This window comes from Trichosurus vulpecula, chromosome 4 (assembly GCF_011100635.1).
Source record: "Trichosurus vulpecula isolate mTriVul1 chromosome 4, mTriVul1.pri, whole genome shotgun sequence".
Taxonomy (NCBI): domain Eukaryota; kingdom Metazoa; phylum Chordata; class Mammalia; order Diprotodontia; family Phalangeridae; genus Trichosurus; species Trichosurus vulpecula.
In genome coordinates, this window is record NC_050576.1 from 60,744,064 (window position 1) to 60,760,931 (window position 16,868).

The 16,868-nt window shown below is 40.8% G+C and overlaps 1 protein-coding gene across 1 annotated transcript in view; it reads right to left on the reverse strand.

Annotated features, from left to right (window-relative positions):
* CD247 (CD247 molecule) overlaps positions 1 to 16,642 on the reverse strand; it is a 99,735-nt gene extending 83,093 nt beyond the window's left edge. Inside the window, exon 1 of the mRNA XM_036756382.1 lies at positions 16,487 to 16,642. Within this exon, the coding sequence (XP_036612277.1) occupies positions 16,487 to 16,544 (58 nt within the window). The 5' untranslated portion in view covers positions 16,545 to 16,642. The remainder of the gene's footprint in view (positions 1 to 16,486) is intronic.
* Between the last annotated feature and the right edge of the window lie 226 nt (positions 16,643 to 16,868).

Here is a 16,868-nt window from a genome sequence, read left to right on the forward strand (position 1 = left end):
TGTCTTTCTCCAGCTCATTTTACAGATGAGGAAACTGAGGCAAGTAGGGCGAAGTGATTTGCCCAGGGTCACACAGCTAGTAAGTGTCTGGAGCCAAATTTAAACTCAGGAGTCTTCCTGACTCTAGTCTGGGCACTTCACTGAGCGCCCTACCTGCCTTACAGTATTTAATATAAATACTGTGGCAAAAAAGAAACAACAGAGCTTGCTTCCCACACCAGAGACTATGTCCTAGATCAGGAGTTCTTAACCTGGGGTCATGTAACTTTAAAAAAAAAAATTGATAACTGTATTTCAATGTAATTAGTTTTCTTTTTTTAATGCTATGTATTTTATTGTATAGGCAGCTAGGTGGCTCAGTGGATGATGTGGTTTAGGGTTGCTGGGAACCCGGAAATGTCAGGGTACAGGGCGACATCCACCTGAAATCAATTCTTATACTCAAACTGTCTTCCAGTCAAAGTGGCAAGGTTTATTGTAATGCAGCTAGTGCAGGTGAGATGCTTAGGGAATCTGCAACTTAATGGTGGTGAGACTGAAGCTCATATACAAAAAGAACAGTGAAAGTATCTGGATGTGATTAAGGAGTGGTGGGTATATACAAGTAGTCTGGGGTGGACCCATGAGCACCGTGAAAGGATGACAAGTAAGCTAATTAGGTGATCTAGTTGGGTTAGGGTAGGCCAGTTGCCTTGGGCAGAGGAGCCAGTGATCTGGGCTGCTAAAATGTATGGGAAAATTCAGGGACTGGGTTACTTTCAAAGATACGGTCTTTTCCTTTTTAGGGGTCCAGGTCCCATCACCCTATCAGATAGAGTCAGGAAGACTCAACTTTTTGAGTTCAAATCTGGCCTCAGACACTTACTAGCTATGTGACTCTGGGCAAGTCACTTCACCCTGTTTGCCTCAGTTTCCTCATCTGTAAAATGAGCTGGAAAAGGAAATGGCAAACTGTTCCAAGATCATTGCCAAGAAAACCCCAAAATGGGGTCACAAAGAGCCAGACATGACTGAAATGACCAGACTGCTAAAGCAGTACATGACACACAAAAAGGCTAAGAATCCCTACCCTCAAGGAACTTTTACCCTGGGATCCTGCTCTTCTGATTGGTGACTCTCCAAATATTTTCTGAGAAATGCCCTAGCCACCATGCTTCACTCCATTCCCTATTCTCCAACCCCTTCCTCCACAGCCTTGCCAATAACCTTGCCTTCCCTTCCCTTTGCTTCCCTTCTCTTTCCTTCCCCTCTCTCTCCAGTTCTGGAGCCATGATCATCAAATGAACTCTGCCATTGTTCCTGGATGGGGCATATCAATCTCCTTTACTATGTTCTCATTCACCATCTCTGACTACCACTTATCTGTGCGTGTCGTATCCTTCTTAGAAGGTAAGTTTCTTGAGGGTAGAGACTGTCGTTGCTTTTGCATTTACAGAATGTCTCCAGTGCTTACTTAGCAAAGTTCTTGGAACATAGTAATCACTTAACCAATGTTTTTTCACTCATTCATGTGACTTAACATCTAGTTAGCAAGAAAATTAGTTAAAATGAGAAGCTGCCAGATGTACCCATCTGTGAGTCATTGTGGCAACTAATTCCCCTTACTACTCAAGTGAGTTTGTCTAAATGATTTCTTGTATTATTTTCACATCATGAATTACAAGGTTGATCTTCTGTTGCTTGCCCCAGGTGCCCAAATTGCTAGTTAGGACAATGAGGCTAAATGATCTCCAAGGTCCCTTTTAGTTCTGAAATGCTGTCGTTCTTTGAATAGATAAATTGAAACCTCATTGAAACAACTCAAAAAATTGTCCCCTTGTTGGGGCAGTTGAGGAGATTTACTTTGTGGAAACAGGCTTGAATCTTTGATTCTGAAGGAAATTTATATTATAGTAATCAAAGGAACTTTATCACTCTTATGAATGAGTGGTCCCTTTTTTTTTTAAATGTGGCTGTTAGAACCTCCTCAGGTTGTTGGAAGGTTTTATGTCTATGGATAAGGCTCTCTCTTCTCTTTTGTTGTGGTTGACTAAGAGCAAAATATGATTGCTGGTCTTTGCCTTATTATTTATCTTTTCATTGTCCATCACTCAATATCCCTTAAATTATCTATCCTAAGTAACTTGGGTGGGTCAGAGAGTCAAGGATGATGAAAAAAGAATAAAGGGCTCTGCTTAGAAATCAGCTTTTGACGGTGAACTTGTCGGATCCTTCTACTCTCCTAAAGTGTACTTACATGCTCCTGGCACTCTTCCCTACCCCCAACCCCCTACCCACCTAAACTCTATTTTCTTTCTTCAACATCCTAATCATCTACCACCTTCTCTAGGAAGTCTTCTTTAATCACCCCCCATCCACCCTGAAGCCTTTCCTGACTACCCCAATCTAACTAAACTATATAACTGACTGTATATAACTGAGAATATAACTATATAACTGAACTGTTACATAATCTGGACCATATAATTCCATTGTATATGGTGATACCTGTTGTAATAGGCCCGGCCTGACCTAGGGTCAGTCTGGTATCTCAGGTTGGAGACTAAGGCAAAACAGGTCACTGATGGTACATTTACTAGTTAACAAAAGGTTACTTAGATATAGCATAGAAAGCACACTCAACAAGATTGTGGCCTTGACTCATTGAGTGGGGCTCTTTGCTAACTGTATTGCCTATGATGGTCCCAGGGTCAGAAGCCTAAGGAACAGCTTCTCCTGTCCCTGGCCTTTTTGTAATTAAGCAACCAAAAAACTGCCCAAGTCTTAGTCACCTGAGCCAATTCAGCCTTGAGGACCATATTTCAATGCCTTTTAAAGAAAAACTAGCCTAGCCTAGGCTGCCTGGACTGCCAACCATGGGGCCTTAGGAAAAGGCAGCCAAACCCATGTGGCAGAATCCTTGAAAATATTGCTCCTGTCACAAATGATAAACAAATTCTCTGGAAATAGAGATTTTTTTTTAATGGAGTTAGCCTGGAGGTAGAAGAATTTGGGGGAAGTTTTAGGTGGCACTGGATGGCAGCTAGAATTGGATGGGGCCTCCAAGAACCTCAGAGAAGATAGCCAGTTGCCTGGGAATGTGGAAGATAGACAGAAAGATCATTTATTAAGCACTTTTTATGTGCTAGGCACTGTGCTATGTGCTAGGGAAACATACAGGAGCAGACAAGACAGTCTTGCTTTTAAGAAGCTTAAATTCTAATACAAAAAGATAACACATAAAGAGGTTTTAGAAAGCTGGGGAAGGAAAAGTCACCTAGCCAGTAAAACTGAAGAGCTGAAATTTGAACTCAGATCCCTTGACTTCAAATTCAGCCCTTTTTCTAGTGCCAGACATTGTAGTCAGCTCTTTAAAATAAATTCTTCCTACAACTCCCTCCCCGACGACCCCCTAAAAATTTGTCATGCTGACCCTAATGATGTAATCTACCAAAACTCAGATTAACACAGGGTTTCCCAAATGTCTTAGTGTCATTTTAAGCTATTAAAACTTAAAAAGTAGCAGGTTTGCCTCACTTAAAAAACAACCAAACCAATGTACCTATTCTCTACCTCAAGAAACTTTAAAAACACAGACTTAAAAACAAGATGAATTAAGTGGGGGGGAGGGAAGATTATTTATATTATAAAAAGATCCATACATGTTCAAAATAATTTGCCACAATATTCTTTAAATTGCAAGCTTCTAGATGCATTTAAAATGTGATTTGTTTCATACCAAACTCTTCCAAAAATGTATTTACTGTACAAAATAAATTCTACCTTGCATATCGGTAGCATGTTCCAGCTCACTCAGTCCAAGCTGTTTGGCTTATTATCAGTGAAATCATGCTTTCCTGCTGATTTTTTCCTTTTAAAGATTTTTTGACTGGGGCAAGGCATTTAATCATTGCTGGAAACATTATGTATAAAATGGTGGCAAGGCAAGGCGGAAGCTAACGTAGAGCGATGGGTGAACAAGCCCTGTTTGTGTATAGTGTAATGAATTGCTATGGGAGGAAGAGAACCAAAAGGAAGAAGACAACTATACAGGGAGCTGTGAGTATTATTCAAGCACTGGACAAGATGACCTCTGAAGGGAGAATCTCGCTAGTTGGCCTTGAGATTCTAGAAAGGCTGATCAACAAAAGACCACAGACAGTAAAGCCCACTACTCCATGAAACCAGGCTCCCCCAAAAAATCATGGGTGAGGATTTTCCTCTATGAAAGCTACTCTAGCTATTGGGCCAGACATGCAAATGAGCATAGGCCCACAAACCAAAAGTTGACCAAAATCAGTTTGAGACCTTGAAGAAATCCATCTATAGACAAGCTGAGATATTGGCAAAAATTGACGCTGCGACGTACGGCGCCAGCAGTGCCTACCTGTGGTTTCTGGCATTTCACACCACCAAATTCCGTCATATTGGCCCAGTCAACAGGATTGATTTGAAGGAACTGTTTGCCTTTTTGCGCGGCGTAGGACACACAGTCGATGATCAGAGTAACAAGTACGGACTGGTTGCTAAGCTTTAGGCCAAATTGTTGAAATGACTAGAATGTCCAAACAATCAGATTGCAAAACTGGCAGTCTAGGTTTAGCAACCTTCTTAATGACCGGGTTGTATCATCTATAGAAATTCAACAACTGTTTTGCAATTGATTGACTATTCAGGCGGCCAAAAATTAAGTGGATTTTTTTTTTTTTTACCATCTTAGTACAGCGACAAAGAATTGTAGGCGTGGCCACTGGGGACGAGCACTGAACATTCTGTAGTCTGGTCATATTTTTTTTAACCAGTAGGTAAATTTAGGGTTGGTTTGCTTGGCCATTCTGAGTCGGACCTAACCTTATCTGTGCTAGCGGCTCACTCGCCATAAGAGATGACATGTGGAACTTTGACTATGAGTTCTGAGAATTATCATTTTCCATTCCCCCCTTCGCTAGTAACCTATGAACCGGATGAACAACAAGCCAGGGAAATTCCCATCAACCTATAACTCAGCACCTCATGTTCCATAGATTCCCAAGCTCAATAAGGTTTTTTTCTCTATTCTCTTCTCCAGAGAAGGGAATTTGTTGGGATTTGCTAAATAATATGCGCAACTCATTTGCATGAGTGAGACCAAGCAGAGTTCATCCTCACTCCCCAAAGAACATGAGTACATACACAAACATACATACACACTCACACAATGCCTGTGAGCCTTAGAAGGTGTGAGTAGCTCTACAATTAAATGTGGTTTAAGGAAAGGCAGGGCTTGTAGGAAGTTTCCAGCTGGTTGGGTCTTCCTCTTCTTCTAAGGAACAGCTTCTCCTGTCCCTGGCCTTTTTGTAATTAAGCAACTAAAAAACTGCCCAAGTCTTAGTCACCTTAGCCACCGTAGTAGCTGTAGTAGCACTAACATCCGTTGCTAGATCTAACAACTCTGCTGGTTCCAGAATCTTCAGGACTTACCCCTTCTTTTCATTTCTCCCTACCTCTTGATTCTCTGTGATCACTTCTTATTCAGGCAACAGAGCTGTTGTTTTAATGGAGTCACATACGGTGGATTATAGTTCACATTTTTCAGAGACAGGAATATGTTATCTAATAGATACAGTCAATCCTCAATTATCCACACCAGCAGAGGGAAATAGGGTCCCATTTAATCCTCAAATGTTAGGTGGATAACCAAACAATCAGTGGAGTATATTTGAATACTGAGTTCCCAAGCAAAATTTGGCAAAAGATCTTTTGTTACCTTATGGATTTCTTCTAACGCCTCCTTCCAACGGAAGCTACCCTTAACGATAATTGATTTTCAGCTGTGTTCTTTATACGTTGTTAGTTTTTCTTTTTGACATTGTTTCTTTTCATGGCATTATTTGGCTAAAGCTACATTAAAATGGTTTTGTATCTGCTGAACACACACCAGCAATGGGTCCTGTGACTGGAGTTGGCCTGGAGTTGACCAGACACTTAGCTTGGGTGGTACAGAAGAGCTAATATAGGATTAAAATTAGGCCAATTGAGGGTTTATCTGTTTAAATCCTCACATTTGTTATTCAAAAATAATTCTTCTTTTCCATGAAGGTGGGGGGTGGGGTGGGGGTGGGGGTGGGGTGAGGGTGGGGGGTCAGTTATGCCTAGGTATACTTGCTTTTATGAAAGCATGCAATGCTGTCCAAACTTACAAAACATACCAATTAGGGGGTTATTATTCTTTGCTTTACAAAGCAATTTATGGGAAGGTTCCCTAGTACATTTAAAATATGAACTAATTTGCGAAAAATGTGATTTACATGAGAATCTTAATTAACAAGGGGTGCGTGCACATGCATATAACTGACAAACTCCAGAATGAGCAAAACCTCACAGAAATACCTCATTAAAATCCTCAGATTTTGTAAAGGACCTATGATCCCCTCGGTATGCATGTTCCTTCCAAAAATTCAGATCACAACCCGTCCACATTTGTTCATCCTGGATGACTCCTGTTCAGGTCTTCCCATAAATCTGCCACAGGGGGTCCTTCTCATCATTCTGGGAACTTTACTTGTGTATTTTTGGCTAAATATGGTTGTGTAAATAGGTGGTACAATAGATAGGGCTCTGGGCCTGGAGTCAGGAAGACCTGAGTTCAAATGTAGCCTCAGACACTAGCTGTGTGACTCTGGGCAGGTCATTTAATTTTTGTCTCAGTTTCTTCAATTGTAAAATGGGGATCATAATTCCATTTACTTCCCAGGGTTATTGGGAGGATCAGATGAGACAATATTTGTAAAGCACTTAGCACATTGTCTGGCACATAGTAGGTGCTTAATAAATGCTTGTTTCCTTCCTTCCATGGTTGGTTCTTTGGTCAAGCCAAAATATTTGTATATTAGATGTAAAATATGAGAGCTATTTGGGGCATAAAAGGTTAAGTGACATGCCAAGGGTCTGACACAGCCAGGATGTATCTGAGGCAGGGCTCAGCCCAGCTCCTCCTGACTTGGGGGCCCACTCTGTACTCATTAGGTGACATTTCCTCTTAGACTTAGACAATTCTCTAACACTATAACTTTCAGTAAAAGTAGTTCTGCATTATAGAAAGCTACCAACACTAATGAAATCTCAGGTCTGGTAGGAAAAAAAAAGACAAATTATATGCACATATACACACACAAACATATATACATATATATCTCTTATATGTATCTTATAAACATACATGCATGCATATGCACATATATCACTAATGCATCATACATATGCATATATATCTCTTATATGTGTCATACATACACACATATACACCCATATCTCATATGTGTCTTACATACATATATGCATATATATATGTGTGTGTATTATGTATATATATATGTGTGTGTGTATATATGTATATGTGTGTGTGTGTGTGTATATGTAGTATGTGTGTGTGTAGTCATTTAATGAGTGCATTTGTCTTTTAGACCCTAAAATATGGCTGTGTTTAGGCAGATTTCACTGGGATCCAGTTGACTGTGTAATTATTGTTGCTCTCCCACCCTTTAATGAATTAGCAGATTGACCAAATCAAATCTTAGCATTTTATAGATGCTACCTTTGTCCCTACCAAACTGATAAGGAATTTAGATTCACTGCTAATTATTTGCTAATTTGTAATCAACTCATAGACAGAGGTTTTCAAAGTGGTATCTCCAAACAGATTCACATAGAGTTCTCTTAGACTTTTTTCATCTGATCTAAAATGCAAGTAGCAGTGTGACATTTTTTATCTTTTTTTTAAAGTACTTACATTGAAAACCTCATTTACCAGAACTGTGGTGAAAACTCCAAAGGACAGTAATTTTTTTGTAGCACTTCAATTAAACATCAACAATGTCATATAGGCTCATGCGATTTAGCTCTAGCTGGACCCTTAAAGGTCATCTAACCTAAATTCATCATTTTTCTTGTTCAGTCATATCCGATTTTTCACAACCCTGAGAACCATACTGTCCAAGGGGATTTTTTTGGCAAAGATACCGGAGTGATTTTCCATTTCCTCCTCCAGCTCATTTTACAGATAAGGAAACTCAGGCAAACAGGGTTAAGTGACTTGCCCAGAGTCACACAGCTAGTAAGTGTCTAAGGCCAGATCTGAACTCAAGAAGATGAGTATTCCCGACTCCAGGCCCAGCACTCTCTCTGCTGTACTATCCAGCTGCCTCCTCCAAACCCATCATTACAAATAAGTAAACTGAGACTGATAAAAAGGAGGTGATTTGCCCAACATAACAGAGTAATGGAGAGGACTAAACAAAAGACTTGGTGAAAAAGGACCTCAGTTTTGTCCTGCTTTTGCAATTTAACTAGCTGTGATTTTTTTTGGGGGGGGTGCCGGGCAAATCCCTTGCCCTCCAGGGGCCTCAGTGTCTTCCTCTGTAAAATGAGAGGGGCAGCCAAATCATCTTTAAAGTCCCTGCCACCTCTAACATTCTGTGATTCTGTCATTTTACCTAAGACTAATGCCAAACTTACTAGTCTGCAGTAAATAGCAGAGCCCAGATTCAAAGCCTAGGACCCTGGCTTCAAACCCAGGATTCATTCCACTGGACCATAATCAGAGGGAAGAGTTATATTAAGTGAAAATATCTGGCGAAGAATTAATCATCTCTAACTTCTCAAACAGGAAGCTATGTTTGTCGAGGCAAATCCTCTAAAAAGGCCTGCTTCAGAAATCAGCCATTATAAATTATCTTACACATTGACGAATAAGAACCTAGCCAAGGGCCCATTTGACTGGGTGCAGCAAAGAAGCAAATCTATGTTCTATTTTTTTCCCTCTTCTTTTCTTCGAGTTTAAGAACTAAGTGCCCAATTGCGCAGTTATTAGCTAACGATGTAACGTGCAAAGCAAATGTAGGCAAATGGCTACTCACAGCATTGTGGCACCCTTGACCACTTCCTATATTAGCTTACTCCATATTATCAGGTCTGTCTCATGCACTTCAATGGCCTCCCTTCCCCTCCCTCCCACCTCCCTACACCTCCTCCGCCCCAACTCTTTCTCCTTTGGTTATCATAATAAATACCTACTTAATGTAGCACAGGATGCGATCCCACCACCATGCCCACAGTCTGGGGGGTGGTTTTTTTTAATGGTTCCAAGGTTTGTCCTAAGCCAGTGTCCCTGTATGGAGCCCTCGAGTTGGAGTAGCTGACTTCAGAGGTCCTCTAGTCCAGCTCCCCAACAAAGGCATGAAATCTTCTACGACATCCTTGATAAGTGGTCTTCTAGCCACCTTAAAATGCTTCCAGGGATGGGGAACTCCTTCCTTCAAGAGGAAGCTCATTTCATTTTCAGACAGCTCTAATTATTGGGAATCTACTCAGTGTACTGAGCCAAAATATGTCTTCTTGACATTTCTTTTTTTCCTTAATTTTATTTTTTTATTTTATTTTATTTTCTTCTTGCCATTTCTACCCCATGCCCCTATACTCTAGTCTAGAGGAAATCATCCAAACACTAATTCATCCTCAGCAGGGTAACATTTGAAGAGAGCTACCGTGCCCTTCTCTAAGTCTTTTCTATCCTCTGTTCCTTCAACCACTCATAAAATGACTTCAAGTGCTTTCCCTATCCAAAGCATAAGGAAAAAGAGTCTGAGATAATTAGAGTTTGAACAGAAGCTACCCCAAAAGACTTGTTTGAACTGATAGAGTGAAATGAGCTGGGCCAGGAGAGCAATTTAGTAAGTGATCATAATAACTTAAAGAAAAACTATGGAATTTTGACCAATGTAGCAGCAGTTGTGACTTCATAAGGCTGGGGATGATACACGCCACCCACATCTTGACAGATGGCACTTCTCTCTGCCTCAGTTTCCTTAACTATAAAATGTGGCTAACGATAGCACCTACCTCCTAGGGTTGTTGTGAGAATCAAATGATTTAATATTTGTAAAGCACTTAGCACAGTTCCTGGTACATAGCAGAACTTCATAAATGCTTATTCCCTTCCCCTTCCCATTTTCCTCCTTCCCTTCTTGGTAATGGACTAGAGGTGAGAGACTGACAACAACACGTCTGAGCCACAGACTACTCAAGAGGGTAGTTTTACCCTTAATTGCTATTGTTGCTCATCTTTTTCAAAGAGGACCAATGACATCGTGGGGTGATGTCTTGATTTGTGTGTGAATTGGATTTAAGTGAGGCAGAGTTGCACAAAGTCATCAGAGTCACCCTCTCTTCCAGAGTCATCTAACTTCAGCGGCAAGACCAAAGGCTAGATGACTGGCAATGGCCTGGGATGCAGTGGACGACCTCGGTGTCTTCAATGTCTGACCAATCTCTAAGTACTCCACAATGCTTGTTTCAGCCGCCTTTATGACTGTTGGAACAAATTATTCTCCTCTGCCCATTCCACCAGGGAAAGTCTTCATAAGCTTGGAGTAGACATCCCCCTAACTCATCTACAGGTTTGAAGCCTGTCGCTTACCCTCGACCTGGTTTAGCCCATCCACTGAGGTTCCCTGGGGTGTAACCATTCTGCCGAGGGAAATCTTCACATGCTTGGGATAGACACCCTGCTAACTCACTGATGGGCTTGAGGCCTACCAGTCACCCCCAACCTGTTTGCCCAGGAGGTTTACTGGGATATAGACACTGCACATGTTACAGCTTCTTGGAGCCACAGTTGAGGTCCAGATAGACAACCAAGGTGGATGAGTAGCCCTGAAAAGGGCTCGGCAAGCCCTCGTACCTGAGGCGCTGGTCTTCCTTGAACACTCCATATACCCCATACATACTTAGTAAGGAGAGAGGCCTGAGAATGAATTAGCATTTCTGATGCCCAAGTGACGTGGTAATATGATTGATTTACAGAATGAGACATACATTTTTGGTCAATGCCAGTGTGGTGATTGATTTGTTTTTCCTGACTATACTTATTATAAGGGAGGGCTGGGGGGGCGGGGGGAAAGGAGTGGGGGGAGGGCAGGGGTGGGGTTGGGTGGGGTGGAAGAACTACCTTTATCTGACCTAAAAATATAGGAAATAGCCCAGCTGACTCCACAGTTATCTTGTAGATTGTTTTTAAAAGTTCATTTGGAGTATATTCTCCGTATGCCAGTTGTTTGGGGGCCAACCTAACTAAGTTCAGAGAGGCTAACCATCAGATGTTTGGCTACCAGGTCATGAATTATTTTGACCTGATCGATTCATGACCATCCTTTACTAAGGCACGGCAGCACTGAGAACTACATTTGTTCAAGGGGCATCCACACAAGTCATGAATCCTTTAAGAATTGAAGTCTTCTTCCTCAATAATTTTTCCTCAATTTTTTTTAGAACACTCCCTTTTATTTAGCTAACAATGGCCCACCTTTATAGGGTGCTTTAAGGTTTATAAAAGCCCTTTCCTTTCTGCTAAAGAACTCAAACCAGTCCTCAGAGGGATAGAAAAATTTGCCCAAAACCACACAGCAAGTTAGTGACAGGCTTAGGACTAGAATTCAGGTCTTCTGACTGCCCTTACCAAACACAAATTTGAGCTAGGTTGCTGCCTATACAGTCCTTCCCTTCTCCTCACCTGAAGGGTTTTGCATATTTATTAATATAACAGATATTAAACCATGAAAACCTTTTCTTGTTTTCCATACTAACAATTTAGCTACCCCTAACAATTTTTTAAAGCTTTTCGCTGGTCTACTTTTAAGTAACATAAGGAGAAAGGCAGAAGTAAAGAATGTTCTTGGCTTTTCCACGATGGTCTAGGTCAAGTTGGAGAATACACTGGACACCCTTTCCCCCATTCTAATTACTTAGCTCTAAATTTCTCCTCATTAACAGCCCTCTCGCCTCACATGGGATGGTATAAGTTAGGTCCTTTATTTTGTACCATTTGACCTGCCACTTTAACTGCTTAATTTTTTAGGAAATATTGTACAGCATCCTTCTGTTCTCCAGAGTAAAAGGTCCAATAGAAATTAAAAATCCAGTCCAATAGAAACTAAAATCAGTCCATAAGAATTATTTTAACTATATGATCATTTAATAAGTATGCTTGTTTTTTAGGCCCTGGCTGAATGAGATGGCCGTATTTAACTTACCATGATTCAAGAAAACTTTTGCTTAGCCTCTGCTATGAAAGCTGGGTCAGTGGGGCTCAGTCAATTTCTTAAACTTTCAGTGTGGCTTTCTTTGAAAAATTTACTAGATTAACTGATTGACCAAATTGACAGAACCAACTAATTGTCTTAGCACTGCATAAATGCAGCCTTTGGCCCTAGTTGACCAAAGAAATTTCAGTTCATTGCCAGCTGTTTGCCAATTTATAATTAATTCATAGACCCAAGAGAACAGGAGTTCTCAAAGGGTTAGTGTCAGGGCGCGAGATCTCCAGGCTGCTCTAGATCCACAAAAGGTTCTCTTGGACTATCTTTCAACTAAAATGCAAGTTATATCATGAAATGTATCTTTAAAAAATATATTTTTAATTATGAACTTAATTATCAACAAGCACAAAAATTCAAACACACAAAGTAAAAAAGGATTATATGTGAAATGATGAACTTCGGTTATGTATATTTGCTTTAAAACAGAACATAATGAGTTTAAGAAGGTAGTAATAAAACTGCCATTTGTTTCTATGGCCCTTTATGAATTTCTTTTTTTTCCCCTGCTTTATTGATACTTTTTTTTACTTAAGTTTTTTTAAAATAGTTTTTCAATGCACACACAGAATATGTGTGCTATTTTTTAAAGTAGCCACACTTATCATTATTTAATCAGGCAAAAGAGCCACAAAATTGTTATGTGGTTCCAAGAGTTTTGGAGGGGATTGCACCAGTAAATCCAAGGAGACTTTTGCCCTGTCCTAAGAAATCTTAGAAGTGCTGGATTACAAGGAGTGATTGGCTCTTGTATATCAGCGAAACAAGAATTTTTAGGGGCGTAAATGAACATAAAAGATCCTATTCTTATATCATTTGCATGAATATTCCCTTTATACTTAAACACTTCTCCCAATGCAGTGGAATACAAGTTGCTTATGCTCGGAACATTGTGTAGCAGTTGCTCATAAGTTTATATTAAAAGAGTTTTTCTTAGAGACCCAGTTACATGTTACACATACACTCTTATCTATGCACAGATTTCCTCTTGTGTATGCATTCAATTTCAAGACTGTGTAATGCTGATCATTGACAACTAGATGGATTTTTCTACAAAACATTCTTTGAGTCAATTCTATGTAATAGTTCTAGGACACTGAATTTACTCAAATATATTTTTTCCCAAGGACACTTCCCTATAAAACAAAGAATAATAAGATGCTTATTTGTACTATTATGAGAGCAGCCAAATCCTTGAAGCCTATGAGGAAATATCCCCATTTGGGGGTCAAGATAGAGGAGTTAGTACTGAACTCCTAAATTTGTGACCAGTTGTACTGATAAGTCTCCAGTGAGATGAATAAAGCATTATCGAATGGATTGAATCACTTGCTTTATGATATAACTGGGTACCAATGGGTACCCAATCATATGGGTAGTCATATCTCTGCCCTGTAAGTCTCCTGTATATAGGCCCAGGTTCGGAGAATCTCCTGAAAACAACTATAATGCCAGGTTACTTGGTTTCATTCACAAAGGTGGTAGCTCCCTACTTAATGGCCCTCGGGGTTGTCTGTGGGACATAGGTAATATTTTCAGTCTCTCGCCCTAAGTCTCCATCATGGGAAAAAGGGAGCATCCTTGGGACATGGGTGGGAAATATCAATGAGGATACAAAAGAAGAGCTTATCTTTGCAGTGTGAATATGTACGTTATTTCAAATGCTCCATAACTTAAGCTTTGGTATCTTCTGGCAAAATCAATAATAGGGTGGTCTAGTTATTACTTGGGTTTGGTTTTTTTTTTTTTAATTGCTTATTTTTTTGTTTGCTTTGTAGAATGACTGATATATTGTTGCTTTAGAAATAAAGGTTAAGGTGGTGGTAATGCTGCAAAAATCACTGTAAAAAGGAAAGATATATATGTATATATATATATATACATGTATATATATATATATATAATATATATATGTGTGTGTGTGTATTTTTTTTAAATATTATAGATAAGAGAAAAAAAAGGCCTTCATTCAAATTCTAGCTTGTGGCCATTTCAAAGGACCATAGCCTTAGAGTCAGAGAGGACCATAGAGTTAATTAGTTCAATGCTCTTATTCTATAGGCAAGGAAACCGAGGACCCTTGAGGTGAAGTAACTTGTCCAATGTCCCAGTGGTAGTAAATGGTCAAACCAGAATTCAAACCCAAGTCAACCGACTCCAGATCCAGGGTTCTTTTTACAGTATCAAACTGCCACCTCAGCAACGGCATTATACAGACTTGGCCTCTGGGACCAAAGCCACTCTATTTTTTTCTTCCACAACAAATCTGGGGTGTCTATCCATACTTAATGAGGAGACCTTCCATCAGGCCCTGCTATGGCAGCCATTTGAAAAAAGTCCTTTTGCTAGCAGCCTTGAGTTAAATAATTTTCATTTGGGCAGCTACAGATGTCATTCAGATGTTGAAATAATAGTATTGAAGAAAAGCTGACAAGCTAGTCCATTGGCTTTCTGTTTTGTCTCCAAGGGGCGAAAGGCTTGGCTCCCTATACTGTCCTGTCCCCATAAGATGAATCTCAGCTTTACTCTTCACCACAACTACTCTATGGTGAAATGACCTGCCTTTCCTTTCCACTTTCTAGCTTCTCCAGTGGTACTGCTGCCTAGACATATGTCTACTACTGATCTACAAACATTACAGTTTGGGATCACAACTAAGTTTCACTTTGGTTTAAGGTAGGGTTTTTTTTTGGTGAGGGTAGGGAGGTGAGGGGAAGGTACAAACCAGACATAGTTACAGTATCTCATGGATAAAATCTATATCACTTAATCGGCTTAGCTCTAGATCCGTGCCCCCATAATCCGTGCCCCCATAATCCCCACGAGCCAACTGATTGATTGTCTCCATCCTCTAAATTCAACACATTTTACTGTTTGCTTGGGCATTATGGAGCTTCCATAAGTCACCTCAATCCAATATATTGTTTTCACAGGAAGATACATTTGGGTTTCACTTGTGCATAAATGGTTATACAATGTGACTTATTTACAAGGACAATGTTAAGCAGGAAAGTTGTGTTCTTACAGAAAATGTCAGGGCGCCCAATTTCCCATAACCTTGCTCCAAGAAATGAAGACAGAGTGTGCTCCTGATAGAGGCATAGGTGCCATGTTATTCTCTTAATCACCCAAACTTTCTTTCTCATCTCCCAGAGGCTTCAGAGTATAGAGCTGAATGTCTGACCATGTAAAGTGGTGGGGATCTAGATATGGAGAGAGGTCTATATCTATCTACATCTGTTGGAAGGCAGTTTCCATTTCTAGCTCCTTTCTTCACCTCTTTAAGTTCAAACCAGGCTTATCTCACCCTTGGTGAAAATTAAAGCCCTATATCTGTAAGATGTTCAATTCCAAAGCTACCCATTCCTTCTGCCCTGAGCTAGAAGACAGGGCAAAATTAAATAATCCTGAAGTGAACATCAGAACAAGGTCATTCGACGGTTTTTGCCACTTGAGGTGTCTCTAGAAGAGGCTAGCACCAAGGGCCGGCCTCAGCATCCTTTTGCCTTTACGCTCCCTCACTGTCCCCTAGCCTCTTGCTCTCCACTTGCCCCCTACCCCTATTAAGCCTAGCGAGTCACATGACAGCTGTTACAGAGCCCAGGCTGGGTGTGTCATGGTCCTGCCTGCAGGCCTCTCTCTAAGCCATGAATCTGCGGGGCCAACTATGACAAAGCTTTTTGAAAGTCTGGCCTTTTCATAAACACTTTACGATAGCGTGCAAAATGAGGGCCTGGTCTGGCTGAAGTGGCTAGATACCCTCCTGAGGACTCAGGAAAAATTGGCTGCAAACGAAAGACCCTTCCCAACACAAAACTTCTGCCCAACTCCAGCTCTTTCTTTTGGCCCACCTAACGTTCACCATTCATCCTGAGATAGCCAGCCAGATAGCTTGAGAATACTTTTTAGTTTGCAAAGAAGAAAAGGGTCCAAGTAGCAAGTGGAAGACCTAAATCTAACAGTGGGACATGCCTCATGAAACATGGCTCAGATGACAGTTTCTGGGTCAGGTCTGCTTTATCTTGTACCCTCCCCCCAAAACAATGACAATTGCTTCACTTGCCTTTATGTCTTGACCCCCACTTCATTTTCCCCTAAAGGCTTTTTTTATGCCTAGAAAAAAAATCTATATCTAGGAGAGGTAGGGGACATGTAGGAAAGTCATGTCTTTGAGTGGCTAACTCTAAAACAATGCCTAACTTTCTTGTAATGAGGAGGACAGGCGTAACATAGGTACGGTCCCATCCTGTCTCCCCCATTGCTGCTCCCCTTCTCTGATGCCAGGAAGATAGTAATTTGATGGAGAGACCCATTTCTTTCCCCCTTCTCCAATGGATTTCTAAAAGAGTCCCCCCTGCTATCTGAAAACCTGGCCTTACCTGTAATTGGGACCCGTGCCTGCAGGATGGCGGCGATAACAATCCCCTTCCACTTCATCTCTTTCTTTCCCCCAGGATGGTGCTGGGGGGGACAGGAGGCCAATTGGCAGCCGGGTCTGGGACGATGAAGAGAAAAGCTACCTCGGCAGGCTTTGTTCTTCTGACTGCCTCCTCAGGAAGTGTGAGGACTAGAAGATCTTTCAGAAAGCACCTGCCAACAGGGAGGCTGGATGACACACACTCCCCCTTTCGGTTCACAATGAGGAAGCTTCAGAGGTTTGAGGTTTTGGGGTGTGTGTGTGTGTGTGTGTGTGTGTGTGTGTGTGTGTGGTGTGTGTGTGTGCTTTTTCTCTCATCTCAGGATTGATCTTTCATTTTCTTT